A 20356-nucleotide genomic window follows, 5' to 3' on the forward strand; every position below is an offset into this window, starting at 1 on the left:
ATTAAACTTCCAGGTCATGTGATAAAAGCACATTTTCCTCCCATGCTTGTCAGTTTGAGGAGAAAGTGAAAGATTACCTGAGTAGAGAAGAAAATGGGGTTCTTAGTTAAATTTGAATTCTCTCTCTCTTTCTTTTTTTAAGAGAACAAGCTGATTTTCTTTGGTTTTTAAATTTTTATTATTACATTGATTGATTGATTGATGGATTGATTGTGTGTGTATTTATAGGTGTATATACACAAACATGTACGTGTCATGTCTTGCATATGGAAGTCAGTTCTCCCCTTTGGGGGAGTCAGTGCTCTCCTGCCACTGCGGGTTCTGGGGATAAAAATCAGCACCTTCACCTTCTAGGCTGCCTCAGCTGCCCAGACTTTGCTGTTTGAGACAGTATTTTGCGTACCTGGGGTTGTCGCAGACCTGTGGTGCTCTGCTTCCACCTCCCGAATGCTAGGGTTAGAGGTCTGTGTCCTCACACTAGGTGAGCAGCGTCTCAGGCTTTCACTGTCTGTGGAAGTTCTGCATTGTAAGGCCTCTATCTTCAGTAGGACGTACTAAACTTGCCTCTCAATGAAGAGCTTATAGCATTAAGTACTTGGTAGAGTAAGCTCACTTTAGAATATGGTAGCACGCCTTTCATTCCAGCACTTAGGGGACAGATCTCTGTGAGTTCCAGGCCAGCCTAGTCTAGACAGTTCAGACCAGCTAAGGTTATATAATGAGACCCTGTTCAAAACAGTAGCACCACTCCAAAACAAAAACAAAATACCCCAAAAGGCAAATCAGAAGCAAGGCAAAGACTGTCTTTGGAATTTGGAGGTAGTGTGAAACATTTAAAGCATAACTTTCACACTGTAGCTTTACGCATAGGCTTACATATTCTAATACTGCCGTCTTAGCTTTTATTCTTTACTGATGCTGTGGGTATCTAAACTGGGAGCAGCCAAAGCTCCTAAGCTACTTTGGATAGAAAGGAGCTGTGTAAAAGGACAGTTTTTATTTTAATGTTGACTACTCCTTAAACTCTCTGGACTCAGCCAGGGTTGATGACACACACCTTTAATCCCTAAGGCAGGCAGAAGGGCAGCTTGGTTTATAAGGTCAGTTACCGGCCAAGTAGGGCTATGTAGTAAGACCCTATCTCCAAGAACAAAACAAAAACCCCAAACAGGACTTGGAGGCACCCAGGAGGATGTTGTGAGTTTGGGGCCAGCCTGGTCTACATGGTGAATTCCAGGACAGCCAGGGCTACTATAGAGAGACAATTCTCTCTAAAGAAAAACAAAAATCCAGTAGTAGTATTACATTATGAAAGTAGCCTTCTACCTCCTTTTCTTCCTCCCATCTTCCCTGATGTTCCCTGAGCCTTGGAGGGTGATAAAAAATGTTCTGTTTATGACTGCACATTCATCAATCCCTTAATTAACATCACTTTACGTAGTTATGAGTCTCTGCACTTACCACTGCACAGTGTGTAAAGGAGGGCTTCTGTAACAAGCTGATTGCTGTGCTAATCTGTGGGTATACATAATTATTTAGAAGCTAATTTGATGGGCATATCATAGCCCTTTAGCAAAAGCACAGCTGTGGCTTCTCCACCGTGGGCTATGACTTCCCCAGTAATGGGCTTTGACTAGGTTTTATATGACTTTGATTACTGTAACAAATAAGTAATACTTTGTATTACTTGTACTCTTTTCTGTTCAGCAGACCACAGATCCAACTATGAGTCAGTACAGTAGTGAGCACTTTTTGTCTAAGTGGTGTAGCACATAGGGTCCATGAATGAGATTTGATGATCATTCTCCCATAGCACCCTGCACAGTAGCTTCTGGCATTATTCTGCAAGCTAGCCAGCAGGAAGGAAAACATCTAATTTCTCTATGTTCTGTGACCAAAACAATAGCAGTTTTGTTTTGTTTTGTTTTTAATAGTGAGTTTTATTTTTAGGTCCTCTAAAAGAGCAGCAAATTCTCTTTAACTGTTGAACCATCACTCCAGCCCAAACAGCTACTTTGTTTGTTTGTTTTTTTGTTTGTTTGTTTTAAATATTTTATTTACTTTTAATTTATGTGCATTGGTGTGAGGATGTCAGATCTTAGAGTCAAAGACAGCTGTGAGCTGCCATGTGGGTGCTAGGAATTGAACCCGGGTCCTTTAGAAGAGCAGGCAGTGCTCTTAACCACTGAGCCATCACTCCAGCCCCCTACTTTGTTTGTTTTTGTTTTTTGATTGGTGGCTTGGGTTTTTGTTTTTTGTATTGTTTTGAGACAGGATTTTCTGTGTAGGTCTGGCTGTCTTGGAGCTTCTTCTGTAGACCAGGCTGGCCTCAAACACACAGAGATCCACCTGCCTTTGCCTCCCAAATCAACTAACTTTATGTTGCTTTCATTGGTATAGATAAATTATTAATGCATATGATTTGAAAATAAAGTGATAATTGTATTTCCTTTCAGAATCAAACTTCTACATAGTTCCATACCAATCTCAGATAGCAATCTTCAATGACTTTCTGTTAAGAGCCACCAAGTATAGCAAACTGCAGATGCTTGGAGATGATCTGACAACTGATAAGAAGATAATTCTGGTTGAAGTAAGGACAACTTCTCAAATCTTGCTAGAGCTGTTGTATAACAATTGTGAGATACATTAATAGTGGCTTTGGGACAGCTGACACCTGAAGGCTTTTTCAGCAAACATAAATAGAATAGCACAGGTTAAAGCAGAGTAGCTGTATGTTAGTTTACTTCTCAGCTATAATGCTGTCTGTTTAGAAAAGCAGATATAAGCTTAAACATGGAATAAAATATCCCTGAGCTAATATTTGTTCCATATATTTAACAGGACTTACCTAACCAGTTTTACCGGGACTCTCAGGCATTGCATGAAATTATAAGGTAAGTGTCAGTGGGGTCCAGTGTTCTAAACTCCACATTAGGTGGTGCTCGTACCGCAGTGGTAGAATAGTGCCTAGCACAGACAAACTACGTTGCTTACTTTCAGCATTATTTTGTTATTTTAGGAAGTATGTGCAGATTGGCCGGTGTCCTCTTGTATTTATAATCTCTGACAGTGTCAGTGGAGATAATAATCAGCGCTTACTTTTCCCCAAGAAAATTCAAGAAGAGTGTTCTATTTCAAACATTAGGTAAAACCTTTGTTTGTTTGTTTGTTTGTTTGTTTGTTTTGAGACATAGAAAGGGTTTCTCTGTGTAGCCCAGGGTATCCTGGAACTCACAGAGATTCAGTTAACTTTGTGTGCTGGGATTAAAGGTATGCTGCCCACTGCCTGGGTAAGAAACTTGTTTTAATGTTCACATAGACTATTTTTAAATTAATCATTTAAGCGGTTTCTTTTTTTCTTTTTACAGCTTCAACCCAGTGGCACCAACAATTATGATGAAATTTCTTAACCGAATTGTGACTATAGAAGCCAGTAAGGTGAGTCTAAGTTAAGGCTTAAATTGTGGTGTGGAGAGCACAATTTATATAGAAATAGTTGGTGGATTACATTTCAGAGGACACTCTACTGCTGTAGACATATACATCTTAGCATTCTCTTGTCTCTTTCTACATATATACGTGCGCGCGCGTGTGTGTGTGTGTGTGTGTGTGTGTGTGTGTGTGTGTGTGTGTGTGTAGTTGGAAACAGTCAGAGACTGTAGCTTCATGGTATAGTCTTTGCCTAGCTTGTGAAAGACTCTGGTTTCAGTCTCCAGCTCTATCAAACAACTAAAAGTTGTATACAGAAAGCATGATATTAATGTAATTGTTCCTTATTGGGGAAAATATTTTTCAAAGGATATCAGTGATAATATTTAAAATGTTATTATACTTTATTTTTTCATGTATATTTGTGTATGAAGATGGTGGATATGCCACAAAACACACATGGGCGGGGTGGGGGGGGCGCTGCTGGAGAGATGGCTCAGAGGTTAAGAGCGCCGCCTGCTCTTCCAGAGGTCCTGAGTCCAATTCCCAGCAAGCACATGGTGACTCACACCCATCTATAATGTGAACTAATGCCCTCTTCTGGCCTACAGGTAGAGAACTATGTACATATTAATAAATAATTTTTTAAGAACAAAACAAAAAAACCTCACACATATGGAAGTCAGAGGAAAACTTGCAGAAGCTGACTCTTATTTCACGATGTGGGTCCTAGGGATGGAAGTGAGGTCATCAGACTTGGCAGCAAGTACCTTTACATACTGATCCATCTTACAGCCCCTCAATAAATAAAATTTTAAAAAGTGAAATAGATTTAAAACTACTAACATAAAAGCATTACCCCAGATGCCATTAGGTAAGAAATTAAACTTATAGAAAACAAATATTATAATTCTACTTACTTTGCATGTTTGTATGTACTTAGAGATAGTGAATATATATTTAGATACATCCACACAGAAAGTTTGGAAAGATACTCACTAAATGTTAATTCTGTGACAAAATTTGGTTTGGGAAGACAACTGTGGGGGCTGGAGAGATGTCTCAGTAGTTAAGAGCACCGGCTGCTCTTTCAGAGAACCTGCGTTCAGTTCCCATCACCACATGGAAGCTCACAACTATTTTTAACTCCAGTCTCAAGGGATCAGATGCCATTTTATGACTGTTGAGGGCACTAGGCACACACATGCATATGTGCAGGCAAAAAATATACATATAAAATATAAAAATAAAATAACATTTTGAAGAAGTAATTTTTGATACACCTTTGGTTTATAAAGATGAAGTAAATATGTAAATGGAAGGACGTCTTAGGGTTTTATTTTCTATGATAAATAGTTTTTGTAGGATCTGATCTGGGATAGACTATGATAAATAGTTTTTGTAGGATCTGATCTGGGATAGACTATGAACAGTCAACATGAATTTATTTTGTCAGTGAACTGAAGAGTTTGTGAAGAAATACAGGCAGAAGAATTTATCATGTCTTGCACTACAAATGGTATGCTAAGTTGGTGGAGTGAATGTACATACAATATATATAAGTTTATATATATACCTTTACAGTGGAAACATGGGTCTCAAACATGCATGAGACAGCCTTGCTTGCATATATGCATTTATATATAGTAAGAAAGAAAGTGGAAACTTAAAATTGAAGCTGGTCTAATCACAAAGGTAAAGAGTATTCAGTGTTCTTAGATTTGTACCTTATGCGCTCCATTCATAGGCAGGCTGGTGTGTAAAATTGAGGATCTCCCTACGTGATCCATGTGGGTTAGAAACTAGGATTCTTTGGCCCCAGCTTCCTGTAAGCTGTGACTCTAGCCTTGCTCTACCATACCTGGCTGTGCTCGTTATCTAGTTTGTATATATTAAAGTTTTCAAAATGGGTTTTAGTTTCTGTGTATATACTTGTGTTTTAACAAAACTTTTTTTTTTTTTTTAATTTTAATTTCTTCATTTTAGAGTGGAGGAAAAGTTGTTGTTCCTGATAAAACTTGTCTGGAGCTGCTCTGTCAAGGGTGCTCTGGGGATATTAGAAGTGCAATAAACAGCCTCCAGTTTTCCTCTTCAAAAGGTAACTTACTATAGAAGGCACGTTCATAGAGCAATGATAGGTGACTCTCTTTTTTTGCTTTTGTTTTGTTTTGTGAGACAGGCTTTCTCTGTGTTAATCCTGGCTACCTCACTCTGTAGACCAGGCTGGCCTTGAACTCGGAGATCTGCCTGCCTCTGCCTCCTGAGTGCCGGGACTAAAGGTGTGCACCACCACACCTGGCTAGGTGATTGTCTTAAATAGTCATGAAATAAATCAAAATTTTCATGAAATGCCTAAGGATCAATCCCAGAGTCTTCCACATTGTAGGCAGTTATTTCCCCACTGAACTCTATCTATCCTCAGCCCAAACTGGCCATGTAGTAAGTAGTCCCTCTTGTCTGTGCTTTAGTTGCTTGTTGTCAGCGCTGTGTGAAAGTTTTTAAATAGAATATCAAGAAGACAACTGACAACTTTTAAATTTACATTGTACTAAGTACTGATAAGATCTTCTGGTGTCGTGTGCCGCTAGTTCTAGCCCTCAAGAGGCAGAGGCAGGTAGCTCTCTGAGTTCCAGGCTAGCACAGTCCGCCTAAGGAGTTCCAGGACAGCCAGGGCTTTGGAGAGACCCTGTGCCAAAATAAATAAAAAGGGAAGCAAACCATATTTGGGTGTGTGTGTGTGTGTATAAAATGGTACCCTAACACAACTATCACTTATTTTATTTTTTCTTACATTATTTATTTGTGTGTGTGTATGTATACGTGTGGGCACTTACATGTGTGTATGTATACGTGTTGGCACTTACATGTGTGTATGTATACATGTGGGCACTTACATGTGTGTATGTATACGTGTTGGCACTTACATGTGTGTATGTATACGTGTTGGCACTTACATGTGTGTATGTATACGTGTTGGCACTTACATGTGTGTATGTATACGTGTGGGCACTTACATGTGTGTATGTATAGGTGTGGGCACTTACATGTGTGTATGTATAGGTGTTGGCACTTACATGTGTGTATGTATACATGTGGGCACTTACATGTGTGTATGTATACGTGTGGGTACTTACATGTGTGTATGTATACGTGTTGGCACTTACATGTGTGTATGTATATGTATTGGCACTTACATGTGTGTATATATATGTGTGGGCACTTAAGATGTGTGTATGTATACGTGTGGGCACTTAAATGTGTGTATGTATACGTGTGGGCACTTACATGTGTGTGTATGTATACGTGTGGGCACTTACATGCCATGATGTGTGAATAGATGTCGGTGGACAATTTGAAGGGTCAGTTCTCTCCTTCCATGTGGGTGCCTGGAGTCAAACTCAGGTGCTCAGGCTAGCTCACTTTACCTGAGCTAGCTCATTGACCCATGTCAGTTCTTTACCTATAATAATTATCTCCTGCAGCCATACAATATCTGTGGGAGTAAAATTAGTTACTGCGTAGCATCCATCAAAAGCAGTACCTTGCAACACTGAAAAATAAGGTGATATAATACTACTGTATTATTATGTCTGTGCAGATTTGTGATGCCATGAGATACTATTTTTGTGGTGTTGGGGGTTATAAGACAATTTATCTTATTTTTAATAATTGTTTTTAAAATTTATATTTTGTGCATATGGGTATTTTTGTTTGCATGTCTGTCTGTGTACCACATGTATGCCTGGATCCCACACAGGACATATTTCCTGCATCTGGAGTTTCCTATGGTTGTGAACTGCTGTGTGGGTGCCACAAGTCAAATCTGGGTCCTCTAGAAGAGCAGCAAGTACTCTTAACCACTGAGCCATCTCTCCAGCTCCTAAGACAATTTTAAATGACATTTAGTAACTTTTTTTTTTTTTTTTTTTGGAGAAGTTTCTCTGTAGACCAGGCTGGCCTTGAACTCACAGAGATTCACCTGCCTTTGCCTCCTGAGTCCTGGCATTAAAGGTATATGCCACCACTGCCTGGTGACATTTTATTACATTTATAGTTAGCTTCGGTAAGATCACATTAAGTTACTCCTTATTAGGAGGTGGTTTTGGTTAGACTATTTAGTATAACTATCTGAAATATTTTGTTTTGTTTTTCAAGACGGTTTCTCTGTCTGGCCTTGGCTGTCTTGGGCTCACTTTGTAGACCAGGCTGGCCTCAAATTCACAGTGGTCTGCCTGCCTCTGCCTCCCAAGTGCTGGGATTAAAAGCATGTGCCACCATGTATGGCTATCTGAAATTCTCTTAGTTTTGGTTTTCATATTTTGATTTTTTTTTTAAAAAAATCATCTGACTTTATATTATTTAGGAGAGAACAATTTATGGTCAAAGAAAAAAAGAATGTCATTGAAATCGGATGCTGTGATATCAAAAGCAAAGCAAAGAAAGAAACATAATAGTGCTTTGGAAAATCAAGAGATTCAAGCTATTGGTGGAAAAGATGTTTCTCTTTTTCTCTTCAGAGCTTTGGGGAAAATTCTGTACTGTAAAAGTAAGCAACTTTTCTGCATATTTTTTCTTGATGTGTATTACTCTTACTACAGAAATAAGATATTATGAGTTTTGAAATGCCTTGTATTTTGTTTTGTTATAAGAAGGAGCTAGGAGCCCTGCCAGATATTACATAGCCAGTGCTAAAATGTAGAAAGAGAATGTTTTCACCCATATGAAGCATTTCTAATTTGATTAAACATCTACTGTAGGCCATATTCATGTAGGTAAATTATAGTTTACTGAGGCCATGAGTCCATCTAGACCAGCAGTTCTCAACCTCTGGGTTGTAGGTGTGATGCCTCTTGGGGTTGAATGACCCTTTCATAGAGGTCACATATCAGAAATCTTGCATATCAGATACTTACATTATGATTCATAACAGTAGCAAAATTACAGTTATGAAATAGCAATGAAATAATTTTATGGTTGGGGTCACCACAACAAGAGGAACTGTACTTAAGTTTGGTTGCAGCGTTAGGTAGGTTGAGAACCACTGCTCTAGACTTAGTGGTAAGAGTTGGTAGCCCAAGGCCGGGCGTGGTGGCACACACCTTTAATCCCAGCACTTGGGAGGCAGAGGCAGGCGGATCGCTGTGAGTTCGAGGCTAGCCTGGTCTACAAAGTGAGTCCAGGATGGCCAAGGCTACACAGAGAAACCCTGTCTCGAAAAACAAAACAAAAAAAGAGTTGGTAGCCCAAACCTTTGTAATCCTCAGCTCCAGCACTGGGGTCAAGTAGCTTCAGGCTTCTCTGCTCCCCTTCACACCCTGCTGTCATTTCCACAGGCATCCACTGCTCTCACCTGCCTTCTGTGCTGCTTGTTCCTCACAGCCTTCCCACCCCCACCTTCCCAAATTCCCCTCCCCTCAGTAAATCCCAAGCTCCTGATCTTTATAGAGTAAATCCCAGTGTGGTTCTGAAGAAAGAGACTGAGGTGTCCAAGTGGAAATGCCATCCATGTAAGGAAAGGGAAGCGGCCTCTTAGGTGCTGGTGAAAATACTCCCTGGCCTCTGGGATGTCCTCAGCATCTGCTCTCACCTAATTCCTTTCTTCCACTGTTTCTTCAGTTTCATTTCTAATCTCTGTAGTGGAGGTAGCTTCCCTGCTTCTAAAGGTGGAACAGCCATGTCCTACACAGTAAACACAACACCATAGCCTTCTGTACTGAGACACGGCAAAGGAACAAAGAAACCTAGAACTGAAAGATGAAATGGATTTTCATAGTTTGAGACATGTCAGATTTTAAGTCTAGAAAAGACATAATCCAAGCATCAGAATTCTGAATTTTGTAATTGGTAGTAGTGGAAAGTAGTGAAACTCACTTGCTTTTGTTTTGGTTTTTAATTTTTAACAGCTTCCTAAGGAGTTTTACATCAACATGCATAAAGTATTGAAAATCTGTGTATGAAAAACAAAGAAAGAAAATCTGTGTGTGAACATTCAGCAATTGTAACAATGACGTTGTCTTTAGTAATTGTCGACATTCCTTTACAGGAGCACCTTTAACAGAAGTAGACTCGCCTCGCTTGCCCGCTCACTTGTCAGAGCATGAGCGGGATACGTTACTTGTTCAGCCTGAGGTAAGGTCTCCTATGAGCCTTGGGACATCACTGAGTATGTATTGTATATATGTGTGCAAACACCTGAATTTGCAGCAACGCCTATATAATCACGCCTCTTTTTATAGGAAATAGTAGAAATGTCACACATGCCAGGAGACCTTTTTAATTTATACCTTCACCAAAACTACGTAGATTTCTTCGTGGAAGTGGATGATCTTGTGGGAGCCAGTGAGTTTCTGAGTTTTGCAGATCTCCTCGGTGGTGACTGGAATGTAAGACCATTAATTTTATTTATATTTATTTATTTATGTGCATGACTGTGTATATGTATGTACACCATGTGGGTGCCAACACATACTCAGAACATTTCTAACAGATTTATTTTTATTAATGTTAATTACATGTTGATGTATGTGCACCCTGGAGTTACAGGTCTGAACCACCTGACCTGGGTGCTGGGAACCAAATTCAGTTCCTATAGAGGAAGAGCAGCAAGTACCTTTAAGTGTTGAGCCATCTCTCTAGGGCTGTACTCAGAAAATTTGGCAGTTATTGAAAATTAAAATAATTAGCCAGGGATAGTGGCTCATGCCTTTAATTTCAGCACTAGGGAGGCAGAGGCAGGTGAATCTCTGTGAGTATGAGGCCAGCCTGGTCTTCAGAGCGAGTTTTGGGATAGCCAGGGCTATTAACACAAAGAAACCGTTTCTTGAGGAATCAAAAACAGAAAAAAGAAAATTAAAATAAATTTTCATGTTTTTGAAATTACTATAAAATATGCATTGGCTGGAAGTACGGCTCAATATTAAAGCACATGCGTAGGGTGCACAAGGGCTGTTTGATCCCCTACACCAAACTAGGGAACTGTTTTTAATTTTCTCCTAATTAGCATGAGGGTAGGTAGATGACAGAGGACAACGATGAAGTTGGTGGGTTCCTGGGGTTAAGCTCAGGTTATCCAGATTACCTGTCGAGTACACGCTCCTTCCCTTTTTAGTCTTTGAAATAGGACCTTGGGCCGGGCGTGGTGGTGCACGCCTTTAATCCCAGCACTTGGGAGGCAGAGGCAGGTGGATCGCTGTGAGTTCGAGGCCAGCCTAGTCTACAAAAGTGAGTCCAGGACAGCCAAGGCTACACAGAGAGACTGTGTCTCCAAAAAAAAAAAAAAAAAACCAAACCAAAAAAAAAAAGGACCTTGGTTGCTAAGTTGCTTGGGTTGACCTTGAACTCTAGGACTCAGGAAGCTCTTACCTAAACCCCTAGTATCTCAGACAACAGGGTATGCCAATCAAATCAGCATGTGCCAAAATTTCTTGCATATTTTAAATAATATTTTAATACTATTCTGACCAGTAGAACAGATACTTAATTTAAATTTAAACTTCAGTTCTTCAGTTACACTAAGCACATTTATAGTACTTGATAGTCTCATATGGCTAGTACCTACAGTCCATCTGTAAAACACTTACATTGTTGTAGAAGTTCAGTTGGACAGCCCTGGTCTGTACATAAATACATTTCTGGGTATTAGTATGTCATTAGCATTAATAATTAAAGTTAAAGCCACGTGATAGTGGTGCACACTTTAGTGCCAGGACTTGGGTGGCAGAGGCAAGCAGGTCTGTGAGTTCGAGGCTGGCCTGCAGAGCCAGTTCCAGGACAGCCAAGGATACGCATACAAGCCCTGTCTCGAAAACACCAAAATAATAATAATAACAGTTAAGAAGGATGTTAAAACATTAATACTTACTCAGTTTTCCCTCACTTAGTTTTTAACAAATGATTATTTGTAAATCTTTTTGATTACCACATAATATTTGCACATATAGGAGGTACAGTGTGATGTTCTGATTCATGGATACATTTGATAGTGATCAACTCAGTACTTGGCATATTTATCACCTTAAATTTTTATCATTATCATGTCTGCACATAATTCCTTTTTTATTTTGAAATTTTCAAATCTATAGATAAACTGGAAAGCAAGACATTGAAAACCTGCATACTGTTGGCCTTCATTTCTTCTTTTCTACTTTGCTGCATTTGCCTAATTTCTTGCATATCAGATAATAGTTTTGGCAGAAAATGAGAAAATAATTGCAAGGATCATACATGAATAAAGATACCGTTCTATTAAAATTACAATAATAATACCACACTTAATAAACTTGCTGCTAATTTAGTAAGTATTAATTTAGGTTGGGCATAATGGTACGCACTTACAATTCTGGTACTCAGGAAGGCAAGGCAGAAGGTGTCAAGGTTAAGACTAGCCTAGCCTACTTAGGAGATCTTGTCCTAAAAAGCAACAAGGCAAATATATTTTAGTAATATGTTACCATTATTTTCCTGTTGCACTAAAAATGTTGTTTCTCCAAACCCTACCAAAGGCTTTGCCAACTCCATCAAAAATCCTACTCAGAAGTTCACCCAGTGCATTTGATCCCTGTCTCAACTGAATTGTTTTAAATAACTTTGTAGCAATATTTGTAAGGTTTTGATGATGTTGGATAATACTTATGCAAAGTAACTAAATATAAGCAATCTTATATTTGTGTCAGTACTACCAACAATAGAATTTTACAAGTGTTGTTTCATCTCCTGTCTCACTTGCTAGACACGCTCTTTACTCAGGGAATATAGTACATCTATTGCTACAAGAGGTGTGATGCATTCCAATAAATCCCGGGGATTCGCTCATGGCCACGGAGGAGGATCAAGCTTTCGACCCTTACACAAACCTCAGTGGTTTCTAATACATAAAAAGGTAAAGAGAAAAAAATTGTACATTTTGAGCTATAATGTCAGCACTGCTGGCTGAGGTAAGAGGATCAGAGTTCACGTCTGCCTGTGCTAACTACATAGTGAGACTCTGTACACTATGAACGTCAACACATGTATTATGTCTCAAAGCTGGATTTTGGTTTGGTGTTTATTTAAGAGTCTTGTCCTGGCTTTCCCTAAACAACTCCTTATCTTTCTACCCTATGCTACCTTACTAAGTCATTTCTTTTAACAACTAGAAGGAAAATATGGTTCCTTCTTAGTAAGCTAGCTCCTAAACCCCATAATTTTTCTGGAATTAGAAATATCAGCTAGGTGTGGTAGATCCCGCCTTCAATCCCAGATTTCTAACGGCAGAGGCAGTAGGGCTTTTGTGAGTTTGAGACCAGCCTGGTCTACAAAGTGAGTCCAAGACAGCCAAGGCTACACAGAGAAACCCTGTCTCGAAAAAAACAAAAACAAAAAACAATGACCCAGAGGTTAAGAGCACTGACTGTTCTTGCAGAGGTTCAACTCCCAGCAACCACATGGTGGCTCACAACCATCTATGTGATCTGATGCCGTCTTCTGGCGTACAGGTGTACATGCAGGCAGGCCACTCTATACATAATAATAAATAAATAAATCTTTAAAAAACAAAAGAAACCAAAAACCCCACAGAAATAACACCAGTCAGTGTGGTAGCTTACATTTGTTATCTGAGCACCAGAGAAGGTGAGGCACGATAGTTGTAAGTATAGGGCCAGCCTGAGATATGTCAAAAAACTAAAATGATATAAATTTAAAAATTAAGCCTTAGAATACAAATTTCAGTAAGGAGCAGTGAGCTTGAGGTTTGTTGTACTACCATGCAGCTGCACTGGTTAATATTAATGCACAGTCACACATTACTTGGGGCAGAGACATAGCCTGAGAACTTCAAGTGTTTACCATTGTGTAATTGCATAGATGTTCACATTGAGCAAGGACTCTATACCATGAAAATGCCTGGGAAATGTAGATGCATGAGGTGTAACATGGTATTACGTAGTGCTAGAAATTACTATTTAAACAACTTTTTAAAAATGTTGGTGTTTTGTCTGTATGTCTTGTTAATCTGTGTTTCTGTGTGAAAGTGTCTGATCCCCTGACACTGGAGTTACAGACACTTGTGGTTGCTGGGAATCGAACCTGGGTCCTCTGGAAGAGCAACCAGTGCTTATAACCAGTGAGCCATCTCTACAACCCTTAAAATTTTTATTTAAAAGAAGTTAATTTATTTGTGTGCCTGTTTATGTGTGCGTATTTGGGAGAGGAACATAAAGAGGCCAAAAGATGGGCTGGAGGGATGGCTTAGAAGTTAAAGAGAACTGGCTGCTCTCCCAGAGGACCTCAGTTCAATTCCCAACACCCACATGGCAGCTCACAGCTGTCTAACTGGTTCCAGAGGATCCATGACACCCCCACATAGACACATATGCAGAGAAAACACTAATGCACATAAAATAAATAATTTTTCTAAAAAAAGAAAAAGAGGTCAAAAGACAACTTGAGAGAGTCTCCTTCCACCATGTGGGCCCCAGGGATTAAATTCAGGCAACAGTCTTGGCACCTTTACATGTCACCATCCCTAGATGAACTCTTTAAGGTCAATGTATACACTCACAAGGTGGAATCAAGGGGATTGTAAGTTGGAGGTTAGCCTGGTTGTATTTTAAAAAGTATCCTTATGATGCATAAACTCACAGACTTTGTGGTATAATGCACTTTATCTATGAATTTATAACCATTTTTGTCTTTGATTTGGGGATTTGGTTTTAATTTTTATTTAATAAACACTATTATTTGAAAACTTACTAATAAATAAAAATATCACATGCCAAAATTAATCAAATCCAAAGTATTAATGGACTTATATTTAGTTATTATTGGCATTTGTTTGAAACCAGGTTTCACTATGTAGTCCTGGTTGGCCTGACTTGGTTTGCAGACTAGGCTTGCCTCAAACTTAGAAAGATCTACCTGCCTCTTCCTCCTGAGTGCTAGAATTAAAATGTACCATCATGCCATGCATATAACCACCTTTTGAATTTTATTATCCTTTTGTCCTTTTTCTACATACAGTATCGGGAAAACTGCCTCGCAGCAAGAGCCCTCTTTGTTGACTTCTGCCTGCCAGCTTTGTGTCTTCAGACTCAGCTCTTGCCATATCTTGCTCTGCTGACCATTCCAATGCGAAATAAAGGTAACAGGGTCCTTGCCCACAGAGTGCTTGCTGCCTGTTGGGTGCAGCATCCACGGGGCGGTGTTTAATCTGCAGTAGTTGGCAGCTGGTTTTCTTTCCTTCTGGGCATAAGGAACAGCTTTGATTCTCCTTCATTGTTTAATTTTTGTTGTATGCGATAGACTCTGGAATCTTGCTTGTACCTCCTCATTTGATCTCAAATTGTTCAAATTTGACGAGTTGATAATTGCTTCAAGCTGTTTATTATTTTATTGTTTTTATTATGTGTATGTGAGTATGTGCACATGGGTACAGATGCAAGCAGCAGGCGAAAGAGGTGTTGGGTCCTTGGCGCTGGAGTAACAGTTACCTGTGTGATTGCTGGGAACCCAATTTGGGTCCTTTGCCGTAAGCATCTTAACAGCTGAGCCATCTCTCTGGCAACTTAGCATCATTTCTAAACTCTGTCACTAGAACAAACCTAGAATAATTGTGTGTATAGCTAGACCATTCAGTTTCTGCCTAGCCCTACAGAGTTTATTCGAGCCTTTTTCCTTTCCATACCTGTACCTGATTTTGTTGTGGTTATTGTTTTGTGGGAACTGGAGGGCAGGCTTGTTGGTTTTCTTTGAAAATGTTTAGAACCCGGGCGTGGTGGCACTCGGGATGCAGAGGCAGGCAGATTTCTATGAGTTTGAGGCCAGCTTGGTTTGCAAAGTGAGTCCAGGACAGCCAAAGCTACACACAGAAAAAAACCTGTCTTAGAATGAAAGAGAGAGAGAGAGAGAGAGAGAGAGAGAGAGAGAGAGAGAGAGAGAGAGAGAGAGAGAAGTGTTTAGAATCAAATTTAGGGCCAGCCAGCCAGGTGTGGTGGTACACACCTTTAATCCCTGCACTTGGGAGGCAGAGGCAGGTAGATCTCTGTGAGTTCAAAGCTGTCCTGGTCTGTAAAGCAAGTTCCAGGACAGCTAGGGCTACACGGAGAAATTCTGTCCTGAAAAAACAAATTTAAGGCCACCTATGTATAAGCTAGGCAAGTGTTATACCACTGAAATAAATCCCAGATATACCTCCCTCCCTTTTCTTTCAAAGATTTATTTATTATGTACACAGTGCTCTGCCTACATATACACCTGCCCACCAGAAGCTACCATGTGGCAGCTGGGAATTGAACTCAGGACCTCTGGAAGAGCAGTCAGTGCTCTTAACCTCTGAGCCATCTCTCCAGCCCACACCTCCCCCTTTGAAGAATGAAATTATCTACCATTTTTCTAAACATACTTGCTTATGTAATCAATATATGTAATCAGTACATACACATGTACTTGTGGTGTGTCCCATGTGTACATGTGCGTGTAGAAGTCAGAGGACAACCTCAGGTCTTGTTCCTCAGCCACTGTCCACCATCTTCTTAGACAGAGTCCCTCACTGGCCTGGAATGTGCAGAGGAGGGCAGATAGCCAGCAGGGCTCTCGGGCCTGTCTCCACCTCGCTTGGGCTGAGACTAAAGCACATGACATGACATGACATGTGTATTTTTTTAAAAAATATAAATTCTTGGGATTGAACTCAGGTCCTCGTTCTTGCAAGGCAAGCACGTCATTAGCTGACACATCTCCCCAGCTCTACTGCATATGCTCATTCAACATGTGTATATCCGTCTTGTTTTTATGTATATGTGTATGTGCATACTAATGACACAGGAACACTCATATCATCCGTAGATGCTGTTACAAACATGAGTGTTCAAACGTGCCTTCTTAAAGTTTTCCAGTTACTTTTTTCTGAGACAAGGTCTGTCTGTCTGCCCTGGCTGGCCTAGAACTCTACTTGCCTCTGCCTCCTGGGTTGTAGGAATTAAAAGCACACACCACCACACCCAGATACAATTGCATTTTTAAATATTTCATTTAGTGTGTATGAGGTGTGAGGGGCAACTTTCTGGAGTTGGTCCCCCACCCTCCCGTGGGTCCTAGGGGTCAAGCTCAGGTCACCAGGCTTGGGAGGCGGGCACTTTTATAGCCATCTCACCAGCCCACACGCTTCTCCTTTGAGACACCATTTTTATCGCCCCCACCTTTGGATTTCCTAGATAGGGTTTCTCTGTGTAGCCTTGAGTATCCTTGGAATTCCCTCTGTGGGCCAGGCTGGCCTTGAACTCAGAGAGATCACATGCCTCTGCCTCCCAGGTGCTGGGATCAAAAGTGTGTGCCACCACTATCCAGCCTTTCCTTCCTTCCTTTCTTTTTTCTTTTTGGCTATTTTGATTCTTTGCACTCTCAAGTGGGATTTCTGGGTCATATATGATTCTTAACTTTTTGAAGACTTGCCTCAATCCTTTTAGCTTTATAGTGATATCTCATTTGTTTGCTTTTCCCTAAGGATTAATGATGGTCAGCATTAAGGATAATGATGGTACTTATTGGCCATTTGTATGTTTTATTTGGAATTTTTTTTCTTTTGTCTCGCAAAGTATGTGTGAACCTTAAAGACATTGAATTAAATGAAATAAGCCCAAGCCGGGCGTGGTGGCACACGCCTTTAATCCCAGCACTCGGGAGGCAGAGGTGGGTGGATTGCTGTGAGTTTGAGGCCAGCCTGGGCTACAAAGTGAGTCCAGGACGGCCAAGGCTAACACAGAGAGACCCTGTCTCGAAAAACCAAAAAAAAAAAAAAAAAAGAAAGAAAGAAAGAAAGAAATAAGCCCAGATACAGAGAGAAATACACAGCATAATCTCTCTTGTATGTGGAAAAGGAAAGTTAAATTCAGAGACAGTAAAATTTTGGTTACCAGAGACCAAGTAAAGAAATTGTATGCGGCTGGAGAGATGGCCACTACATGGTGGCTCACAACCATCTATACTGGGATTTGATGCCCTCTTCTGGCCTGCAGGTGTACATGCAGATAGAGCACTCATGTAAAACAAAAAAATGGAGGTGTTAGTCAAAGGACTTAAAACACTAGACAGAGAGGTAAGTGTAAAAAGTATTGGACATCATGGTAGCAACACCGTATCTTTGAAAAATACTGAGTATTTTTTAAACATTTATTTAGTGTATATGTCTGTTTTCCACAACATACACACGAACATCAAAGGACACTTCCTAGAGTCACTTGTCTCCTACCTTGTGGGCTCCAGGTCATCAGGCACCTTGACCCACTGAGTCACCTTGCTGGCCCAACAGTGTATCTTAAGTGTTCTCAACAAAAAAATTGAGGTTTTTGTTGTTGTTTGTTTGTTTTGTTTTGAGACAAGGTTTTTCTCTGTATGTAGCCTTGACTGTCCTGGACTCCCTTTGTAGACCAGGCTGGCCTCAAAATGTAGGTATTATAATATATAATAGCTTGGTTTAGTTATTCTACAAGGCATACACACATGAAAATGTCACATACACCATACATATATACAGTTTAAATTTGTCAATTAAAATACATTTTAAGCCATGTGGTGATGGCACATGCTTTTAATCCCAGCACTTGGGAGGCAGAGTCAGGTGGATCTCTGTGAGTTCGAGGCCAGCCTGGTCTACAAAGCGAGTCCAGGATAGTCAAGTCTACATAGAAAAACCCTGTCTTGAAAAACAACAGCAACAAAAAAATTTTTTTTAATATTTTTAAATGATGGCATTTATGCTGGGCATGGTAGTACACATCTGTAATCCCAGCACTTGGGAGGCAGAAGCAGGTGGATCTCTGTGAGTTCAAGGCTAGCCTGGTCTACAAAGTGAATCCAGGACAGCTAGGGCTGTTACACAGAGAAACCCTGTCTTGAAAAGCATAAATAAATAAATAAATAAATAAATAAATAAGTAAATAAAATTATGGCATTTAAAACATTATTAAAAATATCTTTTCAGCTCAGATTTCTTTTATCCAAGATATTGGAAGACTTCCTTTGAAGCGAAACTTTGGAAGGTAAGCTGATCATCTTAACACCTAAAGAACTCTTACTATGTAGTCTATAAAATGAATGTGCACCTTTAATTCCAGCACTCAGAAGCTGTAGATAGGCAGATCTCTGTGAGCTCAAGGCCAGCCTGGTCTACATAGTGAGTTCTAGGACAGACACAGCTATGAAGATAGATCCTGTCTTAAAAATTAGTTAATTGGAACTAGGGCAGAAGAGATGGTTTACCGGTTAAAAGTACAGACCAGAGGACCTGAGTTTGGTTCCCAGTACCGGCACTTGGTAGTTCATAGCTGTGTGCAACTCCAACTAGGGTATCTGACTTCCTATAGACATAAACTAAATTTAAAATAAAGCAGCTTTTCTACTTTAGAAGGTAACAATATGAAGTAAAAATAAAAGAAAAATAAGGTAACAATAGCTTTGTTGTTTTGAAGCAGGGTCTTACTATAGCTGAGGCTAGACTTAAGCTTCTTCTTGTATGTAGCCTCCTGAGCGCTAACACTCCACACTGTACCATCACACCTGGCCAGGGCTCATTGTTTTAGTTTAGTTTCTTTTTTTGAGACAGGGTGTCTTTATGTAGTTTTGGCTGGCCTGAAACTCAGAGGTCCGATACGTGCCTTTGCCTCCTGTGTGCTGGAATTAAAGGTGTGAGCACCATGCTAGCTTTAGTTTCTACTTTATAAAAAAGAGTATTTATTTATCATATATACACAGTGCTTTACCTGCATGTACACCAGAAGAGGGCACCAATCTCATTATAGATAGTTGTGAGCCACCATGTGGTTGCTGGGAATTGAACTCAGGACCACTGGAAGAACAGCCAGTGCTCTTAACCACCGAGCCATCGTTTCTGTTTTTAAAATTACAAATTAGGTTGAACGATCTATGTAGTCCCGTTCATGTTTCCTAAGATTTCTGTGTTTGTGTTCATTTTTAAATGTATACATAATGTTAGTCTATAGGGATTCTGCTGGAAACATTAACACACTCTTTGAGCAGTAAGGATTTATTTACAATTGGTCATTCACCTTGGTGTGTGTGTGTGTGTGTGTGTGTGTGTGTGTGTGTGTGTGTGTGTGTAAGTGAAAAGACCACTTAGGTTATAATTTAAAGGAATTTCATTTGGTTATTATTGATGTCTGTCTGCACTGTGAATCTGGCAGGTTGAAAATGGAAGCCCTGACTGACAGAGAGCTGGGGCTGGTAGACCCTGACACCGGGGATGAGTTCCAGCGCGACGGAGGAGAGCCTGCTCAGAAAGCTCAGAGTGAACCCTCTCAGACTGCTGAACCAGAAACCTGGTCTCTCCCTTTGAGTCAGAACAGTGGGAGTGAGCTGCCTGCCAGCCAGCCTCAGCCCTTTGCCTCCAAAGTGGACATGGAAGAAGAAGAAGACGACGACGACATAGTAATAGAGGACTGTGACAGCGACGAGGCATAGGAACAGCCTGCCAGCCACTGCTGCTGGAGACTGCTGGTGCCTGAACAGCAGTAACACACACATCTCTGGTGAAGGACAAGCAGCTGCCCTCTGTCATTGCAAGCCTCAAGTACTCAGTGTTTAGTATTTATTCACTCTGTATGGTTTAGAGAGGAGAGGTCACGGTGTGAAGTATGTTTGAATGTTGTGCTAAATATCATAATGTGAAGGAGTCATCCAGAATATACAGACTTTTATGTGGTGTTGTAAATGTGATTTATAAAACAATTTAGGATGCAATTATGAGTATAAATAAACTTTGTGCCTTATTTACAGTTTGCATCTAGCTTCCCAGATACCGTTTTGGTATGTTGTACAGTGGAATATTTTAGATACTTCTGGAAAGTATTTACATAATTTATATCAAAATTAAAATGTTGGATTTCGTCTTGTTTTTCTTGTCCTTTAACATTGCCTACCACGCGTGCACTGT

The 20356-nt window shown here is 40.1% G+C and overlaps 1 protein-coding gene across 5 annotated transcripts in view; it reads left to right on the plus strand.

The window, feature by feature from the left end:
• The window catches only part of RAD17 (RAD17 checkpoint clamp loader component), a 28415-nt gene extending 8100 nt beyond the window's left edge, over positions 1–20315 (plus strand). For all 5 annotated transcript variants that reach the window (XM_084801348.1, XM_084801346.1, XM_084801345.1 and 2 more), the window contains exons 6-17: positions 2457–2593; positions 2845–2897; positions 3023–3148; positions 3372–3441; positions 5419–5530; positions 7796–7978; positions 9476–9561; positions 9669–9815; positions 12161–12310; positions 14431–14551; positions 18389–18446; positions 19608–20315. In XM_084801348.1, coding sequence (XP_084657474.1) covers positions 2457–2593; positions 2845–2897; positions 3023–3148; positions 3372–3441; positions 5419–5530; positions 7796–7978; positions 9476–9561; positions 9669–9815; positions 12161–12310; positions 14431–14551; positions 18389–18446; positions 19608–19884 — 1520 coding nt within the window. In that variant the 3' untranslated portion in view covers positions 19885–20315. The remainder of the gene's footprint in view (positions 1–2456; positions 2594–2844; positions 2898–3022; positions 3149–3371; positions 3442–5418; positions 5531–7795; positions 7979–9475; positions 9562–9668; positions 9816–12160; positions 12311–14430; positions 14552–18388; positions 18447–19607) is intronic.
• The last annotated feature ends 41 nt before the right edge of the window (positions 20316–20356 follow it).

The sequence above is a fragment of the Acomys minous genome (assembly GCF_964271855.1).
Source record: "Acomys minous genome assembly, chromosome: 11".
Lineage (NCBI taxonomy): Eukaryota > Metazoa > Chordata > Mammalia > Rodentia > Muridae > Acomys > Acomys minous.